The sequence below is a fragment of the Ascidiella aspersa genome, chromosome 6, assembly GCF_963924565.1.
Source record: "Ascidiella aspersa chromosome 6, kaAscAspe10.2, whole genome shotgun sequence".
NCBI classification, from domain to species: Eukaryota; Metazoa; Chordata; class Ascidiacea; order Phlebobranchia; family Ascidiidae; genus Ascidiella; species Ascidiella aspersa.
Genome location: NC_139452.1, coordinates 10,134,860 through 10,151,396, shown reverse-complemented (window position 1 = coordinate 10,151,396; position 16,537 = coordinate 10,134,860). Strand labels below are relative to the sequence as shown.

At 35.6% G+C, this 16,537-nt stretch overlaps 1 protein-coding gene across 2 annotated transcripts; it reads right to left on the bottom strand.

The window, feature by feature from the left end:
• Positions 1-4,113: 4,113 nt before the first annotated feature.
• Positions 4,114-15,491, bottom strand: LOC146139625 (uncharacterized). 2 transcript variants are annotated; one of them, XM_083391986.1, is made up of 13 exons: positions 15,383-15,491; positions 15,021-15,140; positions 12,561-12,582; positions 11,944-12,033; positions 10,908-11,012; positions 10,033-10,098; positions 8,729-8,785; positions 8,328-8,396; positions 7,551-7,613; positions 7,373-7,450; positions 5,946-6,014; positions 5,380-5,454; positions 4,114-4,253 (listed from the first exon to the last, which is right to left on the bottom strand). In XM_083391986.1, the coding sequence occupies exons 2-13, from the start codon at positions 15,087-15,089 to the stop codon at positions 4,129-4,131; spliced, it is 888 nt and encodes a 295-aa protein (XP_083248112.1). In that variant the 5' UTR covers positions 15,090-15,140; positions 15,383-15,491; the 3' UTR covers positions 4,114-4,128. The 2 variants fall into 2 exon arrangements, with proteins under 2 accessions (XP_083248112.1, XP_083248113.1); XM_083391987.1 differs by having other exon boundaries at positions 15,411-15,461.
• Positions 15,492-16,537: the final 1,046 nt, after the last annotated feature.

The window sequence follows — 16,537 nt, the reverse complement described above, 5'->3', positions numbered from 1 at the left end:
AGCTCTTTTAGAGCGAGTACGTGCCTTGTTCAAACGCATTCGAAACAGACCAAAGGAAGATTACTACGGAATTGACCTTTTAAGTAGGGTTAGACGTTAAACATTTAAACTTGCCTTTCCCTGAAAAAGTTATATTTGTAATTGTTTTGCAAAATAGACCGTTAGGTTCCCCATTAACTGCGTTTGTTTCTTACATATTTGCAACGTTGTTTTAATTTTGCAAATAATATTCTTTTTTTTGACATTTAACGGATTTCTTAAAGTACCACTAACTTGCACTTAAAACAACATCTTTCTTAGGCGAAAAAGCTTATTATGAATTGCAGAGCTGAATCTTTCGTCTTCATTTTAGTAAACTTTTTCATTTTACCTGTTCAGTAACTTGTTGCATGATACATAAAGATCATTTTCAGTTATACAAATTAAATTTTAGCTGCTAACAACTGTGACGCTTTCGTTTGCCTTATTTTTTTAACTCTCACTTGACGCTTTCTTATATTTCTTCGTATTATTCAGCATCTATGTTTTTCTTTGAATTGTAATTCTTGTGCGATAAGACAAGATGTTTTTTGCCTTTGGCAATAGCGTTTAAGTAGTGATGCGATTCTGTATATTTTTACTGTTATTTTTATTTTTTACAAACCTAATCGTTTAATTTTGTAATTTTTAACTGTTATTTTTTGCAACTTTCTTCTTGCGCTGTCTTATTTCTATTTGATTTTAATTTCCAGTTTGGTTTCCCGCGATTCCGACACTTGCCTATGAACGTGGGTTTCTTCTGGGTTAACAAAAACGAAACCTGAACAAAGGGCAGCCCCTTGACGTGGGGTTCAGGCTTTTCACTAAGACTGCCCGGCAAAAATAGGATCACGCGACTTGCGCCTTAATTCATTTGTGTTTCGCGATTTAGGTCGGTGTAGCACAAACAGAGCGCTGCACAACCATACAAGTGTGTTGCTGTGTTTCCGGAAGATTGTTTTGTTAGTGTAAAGATAACGTCCAAACGATTTTATAGCGCCTCTAATTTTCCTCATAAGCTTTCAACTTTAAAACAAGAAAGGAACCACATGAACACCATATACATATACTCGTGCCCTGTGGAATAAAATCAAAAGTATATAAGACATTTTAGTCTTTTGTTCGCAAGTCACGTGACTTTTAGTGGGTTAGGACATTTTTGAATGAGCGTAAAACTTTGGAAACAACTTTTTTAGGAGAGGGAGAGGGATAGAAAACTTATTTTTTTACATCTACGAGTCCACATCCTATTTAACAATGTAGTAAGTTTGTTTGCTTAACACCAGAATTGCGGATTAGGAACCGACTCGGGACTCGATGAAGTCGCTTTATTTTGCTAGAGTTGGTTACTTGGGTAAGAACAATCCGAGTCCCGACGTGCACATGCGCAGTATTAAATTTCGAAATTGTTAAGGTGGAATCGCCTACTTCAGTGAAAGATTTTCCAACTATGTATTGTGGGTGGATGAATTAATTATATAACATCCCTCCCAATGAGTGGATTGCTGATTTTATCCACCTTATTTAAGTTACGAGAATATAAGATGAGTCGGGGCCGAACTCGGGATTCGGCGAAATCATTTGAGGGGAGTCGCTCATTTTTAAGACCAGAGTTGGAGTCGGGTTGTTTTGAACCGATTTCGCAGCCCTGGTTATGGATACTCTCCTATGCACATTTTGTCGTTTCGTGCTGTCTTGCTGGATTGTCATCGATTTTTTACACCTGATTAGTACGGTGCATGTAAAAAAATAGCGGAGCACTGATTAATTAGTATTTTCAAATATTTTAAACAAATCTACAGCCAGTATAAGTTGTTTTCAAGATTTGATATTTTTTAAGTAAATATTAACAAAGAGCGACGGTCCCGGCTTGACCGGAGGTCGTGAGTTCGAACTTCACTGAAGGCTATAGTTGTTTTTCTAGTGTGCTCTGCGTTCATCATTGATCGACAGATTCCGTGAGTCTGCAATGGCTTTCGGTGTACTGATGATACGTAAGCCGTAATCGTTGGTCAAAAAGCAGTTTCATAAGGGCTAGATCTCAGATGTTAACACACATATGTGTGTACATATGTTTCATTGAAATATCAACAAAGCTATAAGTCTCACGTTTTGTTGTAACAGGTTGTATTAAAACAAATGTAATTCACGTTTTTCTGAGTTTAGGCTATAGCAAGTCACGCACAAGTTCTTAAATTTGTTTGCGAGGTGGGTGTGGCCGTAACAAAAAAAGTTCGGGTCCAAGGGGGAGTTAATTGAAAAATATTGGGACACACAGCAGTCTAATCGAAAAACAACTAGTTACTAACATTCGACATGTTTTGTGGCTTATAAGGCGTAATAGTAATAGGCATATTTGTTTAGAGGTAATACTTCTTTTAAATAACCAAACCCGTTTGATGTTTTGCTGTTAGGCCTACAATGGTTTATAATACACACGGTTTGACATAACCTCATTATTTCTGCCCGTATTGTAAAATATACTCTCTGTGTTGCGCCTCCACAAACAAAGAACTTCAGCGTACTCCGGTGAGATTGCACGAAAATTTATCAGACCTCAAACCAGAAATTGTGCCACTTTATTGAACTAAAGTGAATTTGAAAAATGCGAATCGGGAGCTAAAAAGTTTGCCTACTTTGATTTGTCTGATTTTTGAACAATTTAAGCCTGTCTGCTAAAAACTATAGTTGAACATTTTCAACGACAAATGTTCTACAAATCAACACTAGTACTGATCAAGCTTAAAATCTCAAATTCTAATTTTGGTCTGTAACCGAATATTTCATTAAAATGAATTTGCGACCATAATATTCAGTGTTTTTTACCAGATCTTATGACGCTGTTTGCGAGTTCCGTTTTCTGTTTTATTAGTCGAATAAATAATCAAGAAATCACACCGTTATCTAGACGTCAACTTTTATTATTACTCCAATGAAACGACTACTAAAACTAAGAAAGAAACGGAGCAAAAATGTCTACCTTATAAAACGAAACTACATGCCTGGCAAAACGTAACTAACTTTAAAATAAAATTAAACGGTAATTTGTTTTTGATTTTTAGGAAATTAGGATAATAGGCCTATTAAATTTACAACTTTTTACTTTATTAGGAGGTGAAAAATATTAGGATGGCCTAACTGTGACTTAATATATTTAGAGCAATCCATGGAGAAACAAAAGCAGTTAGTCGCCTAACATATTAACCTACAAACACGACAGTGTTTAGTTAGCAATTAAATTGTACAGCTACGTTGCACGCTTCTGCTTAGCAAAGCAGCATTTACATAAGAGAGATCCCTGAGAAGGGGGATGAGTCATCATTTTCAAACTGGATGCCTCCTGGACCTCCTGGACTTCCCGATTCATCCAAGTTTATCTCAAGCTCACACGGATGTTCTGGAAAGCATAGGCATAAAAGTTTTGTTCGTTGAAAGTTTAATAGATACCAATTCAGCCCAGACGGAGTCTTCGTGTAGCAGGGATGTTTAAGCGTTAGGGTATAGTTTAGCGTTTATGTTCGCTGCTGATTACAGTTATGTCGACCCCATTCAAACTACGGCCTGCCAAAATGCAGCTGAACTAAACATATTTAGCAGTGCTGTGATGACTTAAGTGCACTTAGGTCACTGCTTTCAAACGAATTAACTTGGCTTGTAGGTATTTTGGGCAAAATGACTTGACTTGACACAAGTCTTTCGGGTTGAAATGAAATGAATTCCTCAATTATTTTTTTACAAAATTAAGCTAATTATCCCAATTAATGTATATATAGGCCTAACAATTTTCTTGCTATATGTTAGGTTTTAATATTTTTAGTTCGGTTATCGCTCATAATCGTACACGGTTAACAATTCACATAATTGATTTCCTTATGACACGGACATGACTTGAAGGTGACTTACTTTAAGTATGACTTGACTTACAACATTGCATATTACGCCATTGACAATTAAGATTTCTTTTCATGGAAGGTGAAATAAATCTACAAATATCGGATTCCTGCTACGTTCAGATAAGTGCTCGATAATAGCCCTATACACACACATACGAATATATATAGTACAATTAGCGCCATGATGGCCAGTTTGTATATCTTTGTTTATAGAAAACTATATTGTGTCATTATAATAGCTACCATAGAGAGCGTTGATTTTTTCCATACTCCAGAAAACTTCAGCAGCCATATCGCTTGACATCTGATTCGCTTTGCCGTTTTGCTCAAGTGATTGCATGGCTGAGCGATAAAAATGAAACAAAACCGCTCAACAATCAAAATTGTGGTAAAATACAAAAGCAGCAAGCGAACACAGCGAAACAAGCAATTGTTATACGAAACCTGTTGTTTTTAAACCAGAACATTCAAACATGTGCAGCTTAAGTGTTTGCAAAGATATACGTTTACTTAGTTTCGATTGTAAAAACTTTACATTTAGTGAAAGACGTGGCGCATCACGCACACAAAAATGCAAATTGATCACGCACACAATAAAATGCGAGTTGTATTTATCAAGAGGAATTTAAGAAATATACGTAAGCTATATCTTGTTTAAAATTTGTGATTGACCAAACCATGGCTATATAGTTCAATAAGAATATAGATTGGTTTAAACGGCCGAAAATTCGATTCGCTTTCTGCTCATGCATTAGGCCAGCGGTTCCAAACTTTTCTACAAATTTTGCCTGGTGGACCCTTTGCAATTATTTTGATATTTCGTTGCCCTATACAAATTCAAGGGTCAGTTGATCCATGTTTCTCAATACACTAGTGAAGTTTAGATTCTTTCTAATTTAACAACTTTCTAACTAAAGCGCTGATAGCAGGTAGTACATCATAGTGCTTTATGGTATCACAATAGAAATCATAAAACACGCTATATAATCGAAAAATAAAGCATAACTAAAGAGTAGTAATGATGACAGATAATGTTTAAAACACAGACATATGTTTAAAACCATTTGCAAATGCCCAATGCTTAAAAAATTAAAGACTAATTCTTATTGCGGACCCTCTGAAACTGTAGGCTACCGACCCCATTTAGTCCGCGGACCCCAGTTTGGGAACCGCTGCATAAGGAGAAAACACAAATTATCACAGAAATGAATAGGGAGATTTTTTTAGTAACATTACTAGGCCTATATATAATAATTCTTTTTATATAAAGCACTTAACAAAAGCGGTTATCATACACAATTATATACACCCTAACAAAAGAGAGTGTGTATATCAACTGCTTATGAACTACTTTTATAAACCATAATCGCATTACAGGAGATGGGTCTATTTCACCTTTAAATTTGAAAAATTTAACTAGTAAAACAGTATTTTATGATAAAATATAACATTTTCAATAAACGCTTACCATTTCCAATCAACATTACTAGTTTATCTAGATCTTCATTCATCTTATCGGGACAGTTCTTATATTCACTCAAAACTGAAAAGAAAATACAACAAATTAAAATGCTGCATTCAAGTTGGCATCGCTGTCTGAACGGCCAACTTCAATACAAGGTACAATACGGTATGTTACTTCTTTGACGTTTTGTGTAACTCGATATTAGATTAAACTTAATACCTTGTGTATACCCTTTGCTTTTGAAATGAAGCTATACAACAAAATTCGGCAATGAACCCACTGGTCTAAAAATACGCTGACGACTCTCTTAATCAACACACGAACGTTGAAAGCAAGCACTATAAATATATGTATATATATATATTTTAAGCACAGAGACAGGCACGGGTCAAAACTTTCTGCCACTAACGTTCAAATTACGTCGGCCACCTAAAATATACTAGCCGATCTGAACGACATATTTCGCTATCAATACGAAAACAATATCTTCAGAATTTGCTGTTCTACTTTTGCGACACCAAAGTTTAACAAATCGTAAATCACGTTCTACAAGGTACTAATATGCTTACCAGTGTTGAAACCACCCATCAGGTTTTTTATGGCTTCCCAGTGTTCCCCGCCTGATTTAGTTTCCACCTCTGGAAAATTTAAAACATAACTATCGCCATTCACGACTCAAGTGACTATTATTACATTACATTTTGTTTTGGCTATTCAGTAATATTTTTGGTTATTTCGCCCGGGATAAAAAAATGGACACTTAATCGCGAACATTTAGCTTTAGCAAACGTTTATGAGTTTCTTAACGAATATTAATACCTCACTTCTTAATGATGGTCGTGTCGTGGCTATTATTTTCGTTCGAATCGAGGCTCTTTTAGAAGAGAAGAATAGTAGGTTGGCCCAGTGGTTCCCAAACGTTTTTATTCCGTGGCCTTTCTTTTTTTATAAGACATTTTGTGGCCAGGGTGTCGTTCCTTTTTTAGTATTCCTAATTAACGCCTACAGATAGTCGGACATTTAAATTCCCAATAAATGCATTGATTCCAACAACACCTAAATAATTCTTTTTAATTCCGGTTCGTTTTTAGATTGGAGTTAAATATTGCTAGGACAACAAACTGAATTTAAAATAAACTGCATTGATAACTGCGTAGAAAATGAAAACATCATTCGTGAGATTTACCTATATAGTTCACAAATAGCCAAAAAAATGGAAATTGACCTCGTAGGTTCGTTCCTATTTAGTTTTAAATATGCTAACAGCTATTTCAGTGGAACACATATTTAGTTGCAATATTTTCCAATAGCTCTATGGCCCAATGGAAATAATCTTGTGGCCCACTTCCGGGCCATGGCCCACAGTTCGGGAACCACTGGTTTAATTTATATGTGAGTAACCTTCCACGCGACAGATTTATAAGGCGAATATGAATGTTGTTTATACATACAAAAACTAATATTTTTTTAAGTCCTATTGCTGGCTATAAGTTTGCTTGGAATACCATGGAGTACTATACGTAAAAACCTCTTATTGAAATCTTGTTTTGAGTTGCTTGCTACCATTTGGTCTATGTTATGTTACTTTTAGATGTGATATGCTTAATGGTCGCTAGGATAGCCAAAAATTTTAGGTTGATTTTTCGTAGTTGTGAATGTTTTACAGTGTAGTAAAGCAAAACGTCCTTGAAATTGTAAAAAAAATGCTGTAATTTTCACTTGTTAGAAGCATTTCCTCGTGTCGACACTACGAACGAACAGTCAGACACTCCATGAAAATGGCAATTAGACATGATATGTGTTTAAATTGAAATGATATTTATGTACCGGTAATAAATTCGATTGTCAAATTTTGCAAGCGGACAACATCTTACACTTAATCTTGTACAATAATTTGACCATATGATTAACAGGCAATTTACTATATTCATACATAAAAATGCATTGCTAAATTTGTGTTATCTTTTTTCAGCAATAAGTAAGCCAATTAACTCACCAGTAAGCACAAATTGGAAGAGTTCTATGAAGGAGTCTTTCATTATGTCGGAATCCAAGCCATCGAGGATCACGAGTTCTTAGGAAAGGTATTATAAATTATAACATGCATATTCCTAAAAGTAGAGCCAAAAACTATTACAGTATTTACTGTTTTAAATATGTGTTGCTGTACTTACGTTCCTTCACTAATTCAATGACCTTTGCTACAATTTCTAGATCCATATCGTTGTCCTTCAATTCTGAAAACCATAATATTGTCAAATTAAATTAGACTTTCATAATACGCCCAATAAAATGTTGACAAATTCACTTTTAATTTGAGGGACACTTTATAGTTTATAACATATCACAATATACTCTTACCTAATAATAAAAGGTTAAACAATTTTTTTTTGCTGTGACCTCTAAATAACTTTTACATATTATGTGGTATACTATTTATGTTTAAGTTTGCTAAAGTCACTCGTCATAGCGCAGGGGTCCGCAAATTCTTTTTGAGAGCCACTTAAAAAAAGTAGTCCTAAAGAAGTGCGGCCCAAATATTTTATGACTTGAAATCGGCCACACATCTTTACGCAACAAAACCCGTGTAATTAGACGTAATTTCGGTAGCAGTGGGTCCATCGTAAAAACAAACAGTTTTTAAAACGAAAATTGACCAACCTCCGCTGCAATAAATGAGATATTTTGCAAACTCTGCCTAAATTTCGCGTGCAGCTAATTGCGTGAACTGTGCGCACGCTTGTGAAAAAGCAAGCATACTGTGTGAAGTGTACGATTTGCGACGCTTGTTCTTATGAAATGTGAATTAATACCGACTTTGACAGACTGGCCGACAAATCTTGACAAGTATATACCGGTATATATATATTAAGATTGAGTACTTATAAAATTGAAATAAAGTGCTGTTTAAAATAAGAAAACAACATAATGCAAGCCTTTGAAGCACCTACCATCTTTTGCCCAGTCCATGATAGATGCAGACCATGCAACCAGGCCTTTTGTATCAATATCTTCATGTTCTGAGCAGTAAAAAACATAACACGTCAACACAATACAGTATATTATGACGCTACAGTGCTACACTGCTACAGGCTTTTCAAATTTCTATTAAATTGCAAATGTGTATTAAATTGCAATGCTAAAACTTGTCATAAAGTTAACGGAGGCAATTTTTCCACCGTAAACCAAAATGCAAAAAAGTGGGCTTTCGCTCTGAATTAAGAGTTTCTCACTGAATTAAAAACAATATGCTTTAGCATGAAACTGTTGTTGATTACTGTTAAGATTGTGAAATAGCTCCTTTTAACTCGGTTAATTGTCTCAAAACATCTACAAAACATTAAAAACTTACGATAAATGAAAAGAAGATTTTCGGCCATCATCTTTACCTGGTCATCATCAGAACCACCTGAAAATGTTAACTTAATTAGTTAAAATCTAAAAATTAAAATCGTTGGATTTCTTTAATTATTTACCTCCTCAAATTACTTTTGATACCGACAGTTAGGCTAGCCGCTATAGGGTTGATTTTTAAAGTTACCTAAGTTACCAACGTAATTCAATTAAATAATACTGTTGTACGGAATATTTCATGGTTTGTTTGCGTGTGATTTTTACGTTATTCTCACACAACTAACTTTTCTTCTGCACCTCATTCCTCACCTGCATATTCCTTATATAATAATGTTTGCTTGGAACATATTTTATCATTAGTCACTTTTGGCCTTCACAACTTGTTTTCACCGCCTTTCTTTTGAGAATATTGTGGAGGTTGACGGTCAGGCTGGGCTAGGCTGGCATCGTGACCAAACTATAACGTCTCCATTTACGTTTATCGCTGGACGCTTTCAGTATTTTTGGGAAATTATTTTTTGGTTGATGATCCCTATATCGAATACAACTCGCACTCAAGCATCCGACAGGCCGTAAAGTAGAGGATCTTAAATATTTCGCCCAACAATATTGAGCTTAGTAACACCGTATATAGTACGACTCTAATTAATGTTCTGTCCGGCATACATTTTTTGACTTCAAACTTCTTTACGTTTATCATTGACATCTTTTATACTTTTTTATGAGGTGATATCTGGGCCAGTGGTTCTCAGCCTTTTAAGAATGTTGCCCCCCCCTAACCCATTTGCGAACTCCACCCATTACCCACCAAAAAACCCAATTCGGGTTAGAAATTCGGTGCCAATACAGCGGGCTTGTTAAACTCGCGCATCGTCACTAAAACGGCCGATGTGAGACCTACAGCTCTTGATCGACCAATACCCTCTCCCAATAGTTTCAGGCGTTGTTTTGGCCATTTAGGCCTTATTCCGATAAATTTTGGACGTATCCTAACAAGGTTTGGTCTTATTCAGCCGATTTCAATCTTATTCTGTACTGGATATTACTGCGGATTCGGGATTTTCTCGTTCGTCTTTTTTTTTGTGGTTGTTTACTATATGATTTTATAGATTGTTCTGCTTTAGTTATTGTTGCTTTCTTGGTCTTATTGTGTGTTCCCATTTGAGCCTGATTTTGTCGTATGAACATATAGTATTAATCAGTAGTAAACTTAAAATATACGAGTATTTATGTTTACACTATAACATTAAAATGACATGTAGGCCAACAACCCAAATGTTGGAGATCTTGTTCCTCACATACCTAGGTAGTTTTTGATTTTGTCCAAATCCTGCATTTTTTTTAGTATTTCTGCAGGTCCATCACCACCTGTAAGTATTTTAAACACGTTAATTAATATATATAAGTTACGTTTATGGGTGTTGCTTGTACTGCACTATTGACTATCGTATGACATGCCCTTTCAAGGGTTACGAGATGTTTTCAAAAGTATAACGGAACTTTTATTCCGTATAATTTAAAGCAAGCCGATCCGTTTCAGTTTTTCTGTACTGGTTAGGTTCGGGTTTAGCTATTATATAAGAATCTGGTTCAGTTCAGTTCCGGTTTCGTTTCTTAGCAATTTCAACGTTCGGCGTCAGCTCCGGGTCGACCAAAGTTGTAATAAAACCGGTTCATAAGCTCCGGGGTTCGGTTTGATAAAGGGAACTGGTGTTAAATTCTAACTTAGGGTCTATAAAATAGAAAAGTTGTATTTAATTATAAGTAAAGTAGCCTATGTTAACTCGGATTCAATCCAAATTTCGACATGGCTTTAAAAAGAAAACTAACCTAACAGCTCAGTATTAAACAGAAAGCAATTATCAGTTTTAATATTGCTTTCCACCTTGATTTTTTTAAATATTTATCTTTAAAGATACTAAAAACGTCGTTTTACATTTTATTGTCTGCGGGAGTCTCCTTACGTCAGAAAGTGTTTCAGTTTACCTTTAATTGTTTAAAATTTTTTTTAATAATAGGTGGCTAATTTTAAAGTTAAGTAATTACCAACTTTTCCTTAGTGGCGTTAGTAACCAAGGCTGCGGAGTCGGAGTCGCACTATAGGAACTATATCAGCCTTGCTTTGGACACACTTTTTGCAACTTCGAATCCTTACGCTACCTACAGGTTACGCTTACCAGTAATGTTATTGGCTGGGTACGCATCTTGCAGCTTCTCAACAATCTGGGCCAATACTTGGACATGCTCCGGATCTGTTTCGTCGTAGTTGACGAACACGTTGTCTAAATTGTGAAAGCCACATGTTACTTGAGGATTCGAAATTGTGTTCTACATTTAATTTAAATGTGCTAAATAAATATAGATTCGATAAATACCCTGAAAGGTTTGCGTTTTGATGTTGGATTCTAACTGATTAATATTGCGAAAATCTGGTTCTTATTTTTTTTAATTTGTAACTGGCAGAAAATACGGAAATACGAATCCGCGATCCGAAATCGGCTGCTCTGGCTGATAGGATGTGTCGATCATCTTGTTTTTAGCGATACAAAGCCGTTCAGAAAGCTTTGTGGCCATCTATTAAAACAATTACTTTCGGGTATTGTTACGAATAAAAACAGTACACTTAGACTTAGCCCCTTTGAAAACTGTATATTTCACATGTTTGATGAAATTATTAAATGGAAATAATTTTCATACTTTTTTTAGCTCGAAAACCTGTGCTCACCAAGGCATTCTGTAATACATTTTGCCAACCCTGCTCAAATCACAAGTTTTTACCAATGTCAACTTCATGTTGCGATATGTTATATTGCTCTCACGGAAATGAAACAAAAATATGCAGCTTTAAGGCTCCCTTGGGTGAAAAGGTTTCCGAAACCTGTTAAGTGCTTCCCAAACGTAATAAAAATGGTGTAACAAAAATCAAAACTAGGAATTACTCTTACTACACGACAAGACTGCAGACTTTTATGCCAGGCATCTAATATATGGTGTACATTAAAGTCTGTCTTGCATATCAACATTCTTATGTTAAACACAAACAAATTATTTCACAAAATTACAAATACTTTGATATAACTGAGAATCTTTTGAGGTGACGTAATACGCTGGTTTGCCAGGCACAGGCAGTTTAACCGCCACAGGCTTAAATACAGTGTTATATTGAATTAAACCATTAAAAAGCATAAACTAGTCGTAGCCACCAGCATGTACCTTTGTCGTTTTCATTCAGTATCTTCTTAAAATCGCCCCCAATTTGTTTTTTAAGAACTTTTTGCGCCTTTTTATCGGAAAGTAATTCTCCTGAAAATGAAAAGATTGTTTGCAATTTTTAAAATGCTGTGAGTAACACTGTTTTGATGCAACTATATACAACTCTAGGAGTTCCTACATGTGGAGCATAAAATAAAGGATACATATTCAATCGTGACCAACAACCATATGAGCATAAATTGATTACTTAAAATAAACATTTAAAAGCGATTTTAGAGGTAGCCAAAAAAACAAACAAAAAAACAAATCATTTTGTACACCGAAAGCCATTGCAGACTCACCGAATCTGCGATCAATTATGCAAGCAGAGCAGACTAGAAAAACAACTAGCCTGCAGTGAGGTTCGAACTCACGACCTCCGATCAAGCCGGGACCGTCGCTCTACCCAATTAGATATGCAGGCACAAATCATTTTGTGGTAGAAAATTTGCAATTAGTTTGCATTAACCAAAGTTGATTACGATGGCAAATAAAATGTATTAACTTGAGCATTACTTTTTAAATTCATTTTTAAAGAAACTATAAACATAACTAAAAAAATTCAAAGGGTAACTTACCACTGCCCAAAATCTTTTTATTCTGTAAACAAAAGTATTTTATTCAAATAAAGTGTAATACATGTTTATCTATTCTATAATACTATTTCGGCACTTTAAACTTGTCAATGTTTAACCTTAGGCTACATGTTAGATCAGTGGTTTTCAACCTTTTTCATCCCGTGGACCCCCATAATTCCCCCCCCCCCCCTAAAACAGCACCTGCACATACACCAGAGGTGCACAACCTTTTAGCTGTTGACAGCCGCGTTGGCAGTCGTTAGTTTTCTCACGGCCGCCCGTAGAATTTTGCGAGAAATGACGTCAGAAAGTCAAGTCGTAACGCGACGTCAATCTTAAAATACATGTTGTTCTCTAACGAACTCGGGTTTAAATTGAAAAAATTTTCAATTGAAACGAAGTAGGCTTAGGCACATTGAAAGGATCGCGCTTTGGTAAAAATATTGGCATTTATGTTTTAATTTGACCGAAATTGGACTTCACATATTGTATTAGTAACACGGTGCAGCATGCTATAATATACATAGCGCCTTGGTGTGATCGGATTTGCGGGCTAAACCACAATAATTGTAGATAGAAGTTCGCGCAAAGTGCGAAAAAAATTGTATTTACATATTTTTTTACAGTAGAAGTTGCTTTTTAGCCTTATTTCATACCTGTTTCAAAATTTCTAATTTGCGCATATAGGTAAACACAACTTGGCATCAACGTACGGCCGCACACTTTTATCCTAAACACGTGCACAGCGCAAAAATTTATTCAACCGCATGAGACCGTGTGGCCGTGGGATGTGCACACCTTATATAAACCTATGAATAAGTCAATACAAAAGATTAATATAACCTCTTTAAAATTGCAAATTTTTGGGCAGGTACAACAATACTAATTGGTAATCAACTTAGTAGTAAAGTTTGATAGTAAATTACAAAAAGCACGTGGTGACGTAATAATAAAAACTCTACGTGCCTTCGAAAAAAACTGTACTGTTCAGGCTTTGAAGTGGTCCCCGGTCATTACTTGCTCCAATGTGCATGTGCACGATTTTCATCCCAACTAAATTGTGCTTCATATGGTTTAAATTGGTATTATTGCATATAATCTAGTTGTGCCTAACCCTATAACTTGGTGCTTTTAACAATAACTAAGCACAAGCAAAAAATGAATTCCCGTTTTAATTGTATGGGTTCCGCACAGTTTCGGTTAACTCATTTGGTAGGTTACATGACCTATTGGCAGGGTTGCCATCGACATTGACCCGAAAATAAGGACAACCGAAAAATTAGAATAGCATTTAAAAAAAAAAATGTTTTTGGACATGCATTCTATTTATACGAGCCGTGTCATATCACATTTCATACTTTTTGCCAGAAACAATCTGCTCCAGCAAATTATTTAAGGTTTGTTTTTCGGTCTATACTCGTGTTAAAGTTACTTGAAGAACGCTATTTTAAAATCCGACACAAAACTCGATAGACCAGGTGAAATGTGGCGATCAAACGGTCGATCGCGATCGAAGTGTTGGCCACTGCTGGTTGTAGCTTTACTGATATAAAGTGTCGACTACACTGCACCCATTTCCCCATTACCAACCAATTCGCAAAAAATGCTGCCTTGCCGCACCCTAATCTGCTGTAGCCTAAACAGCAGTAACCTTGTAGGCCTACTACTGTTTACTGCAAAAATGTCGTTAGCTGCTGTATCCTGGTGCAGCAGTCAAAACTGCACACAATTATATCAATTACTTATCTAAAGTTCAAAAAAATGTGCTAAAAAGCCATTTTTCGTACAAAACAGCCTAACAAATATTGTTGAAATGTGACATTTGTGCCATGACTACTCACGTTTTTACTGCAAAACAGGTTTATTTATGGCTATTCAAGTTGCAAAGCAATGCAAAAAAAAGAAAAAAAAAATTTTTTTAGGGGAAGGACAATTTATTTTTTTCGAAAAAATTAGCCCAAATCTGAATTTTCAAACTGACGTAGCACGGTCAATACTGAACCAAACGTGCTCAGATTTGGTTTGTGGGGTTTTTAGATGCAACCTAACAATTCCAGGGGTCCCCACTGAAATTAGACAAAAAAAGTGTTTTTTTGAACAATCCTATTATACAACCACTGACGATACAACAAAACATGATTATTTACACAAATTCCAAATCCTCTTTTTTAATTTTTCGACTCCGAACGTAATGCAACGTTAACAAATAAAATTCTGTGTGAAAGGTGATTTTTATATTAAACGACCATGACTTAATGCAGTGGTCGGCAAACTTTTGTTGTTGCGAGCAAAATTTGCTTTTTTATGAGGAGGCCCACAACTCGATGACATAACTGAAAATTAAAAAAATAGCTCGCGGTCCACTAAACATTGCTCAAAGGCCCACATTTGGGCCGCGGCCAACAGTTTGCTAAGCACTTACTTAATGTATTTTTTAAGTAACATATAAAAAATCCTTACGTCATCTTTTTTCTGTAACGACACAGCCACCAGGCAGGTTACGAGCAACAGAATCAGAAGTAACTTCATTCTACCTTATGCTTTGATTGCCAAGATGGAAAGAAAATCACGTTCAACAGCCTCAAAAAAAGAACAAAACATGTTAAAAAAAGACTAAAATAAATATGATTCCTGCGTATAGATTTTCATAAAAAAACGAAAATCTACAAAACTGCCCTACAAACTTTATCTACTACTGTTTGTATGCAAGCCGAACACGTAAGTTAGCTTTGACTATATATAGTTATAATTTTAAATTCTGGTTTCTGGCGGATCCAGTCCGATTTTTTAACTGGAAGTGGGAAATGCATTTGACAACCTACCAATTTTACACGGCGCGCTTGAAAATACCTTTAATATTTATTTATTGATTAATCTGGATTGTGATCGCGGGCTGGTAAACGCGACAAAATGGACCACGTTTCTGTCAACAGCTCGATTTTAAAAACGGCTTCTCTGAACTTGGACGCAATTTATACACAAGAGATCGTGGGATTTGAAACCAGAGAAAAGAAAGGAACAGGCTTAAACCTTTGTTAGCGGTTCGATAATTAAAACGTAGTTAATCTATTTCAGTCTTAAATTGACGAAAATTACTTGCGCAAGTAACTACTTATTCATTGCCCGCGACGCGATACAAATGCCTTAGAAATAAAAGCTTTCAACAAATGTGTCCGTTAGATACAGATAGCCTAGCTGTTTCGCAACATCGACTTTACTAGTGGGTGACACCAAGCAACAGACGTCACACTTGATTGTCTTAATTTCGCTACAAACTTGTAACTATGTGACAAATCGTACAGCTGTGGTGAAATCATTGTTTCTCCCATAAGTCGGAACTTGCGCAATCTTTCGAAAATGACGATTTGATTCGTGGGCGTTTTGTGACTTTGAACTTTCGCGGTATAAATAACTGAATTTTCGCTGTGGCAAGCATGGCGGTTTTCGGAACTTATTTCACAAAATGACGTTAGAAAACACGTCTTAACGCAAATAAGAAATTTGTGTTGTAGCCGAACTTGTTCAGAAAAATCGAGTCTTTACATGTAGAAAGACGGTGGCTTGTCGTGCAAAAAAAAAACGCGTTCTTTGTTGTTCAATTAGGAAATTATAATTGAAAAGATATTTTTGGGCACACAAATGTACATTGCTCGTGCTCGATATTTTGTATTTAACGAAGCTGATTCTGACACACACATGTTCTGAGAGCCATTGTAGGGCGGCGGAAAAAACACGTAAAACGTTTGCGCAAAAAGAAAACAATGCGTTTATCTTGTTTCAAAATGTGTTACACACAATGCAAACATTCAATGGTATGAATTTTAAGATAAAAAACAACAACATAGTTTGGACATTACATTATGCCCATCCTCTATACGACAGTGGTCGGCAAAATTTCACATTTTGCACGTGGGTCTGAGCAACGCTGAGACAATATAAAAATCCAAAGCCATATGTACTTTTAAAACAAATGAAAT

What these genes read in the sequence shown, in the direction of transcription:
- LOC146139625 (XM_083391986.1), bottom strand. Translation starts at nt 15,089, where the DNA reads ATGAAGTTACTTCTGATTCTGTTGCTCGTAACCTGCCTGGTGGCTGTG. An exon ending in TAAAAAGATTTTGGGCAGTG is followed by an intron (nt 12,034 to 12,560) that starts GTAAGTTACCCT and finishes TTTCATTTTCAG; the next exon opens with GAGAATTACTTTCCGATAAA. An exon ending in CAAAATCAAAAACTACCTAG is followed by an intron (nt 8,786 to 10,032) that starts GTATGTGAGGAA and finishes TAACATTTTCAG; the next exon opens with GTGGTTCTGATGATGACCAG.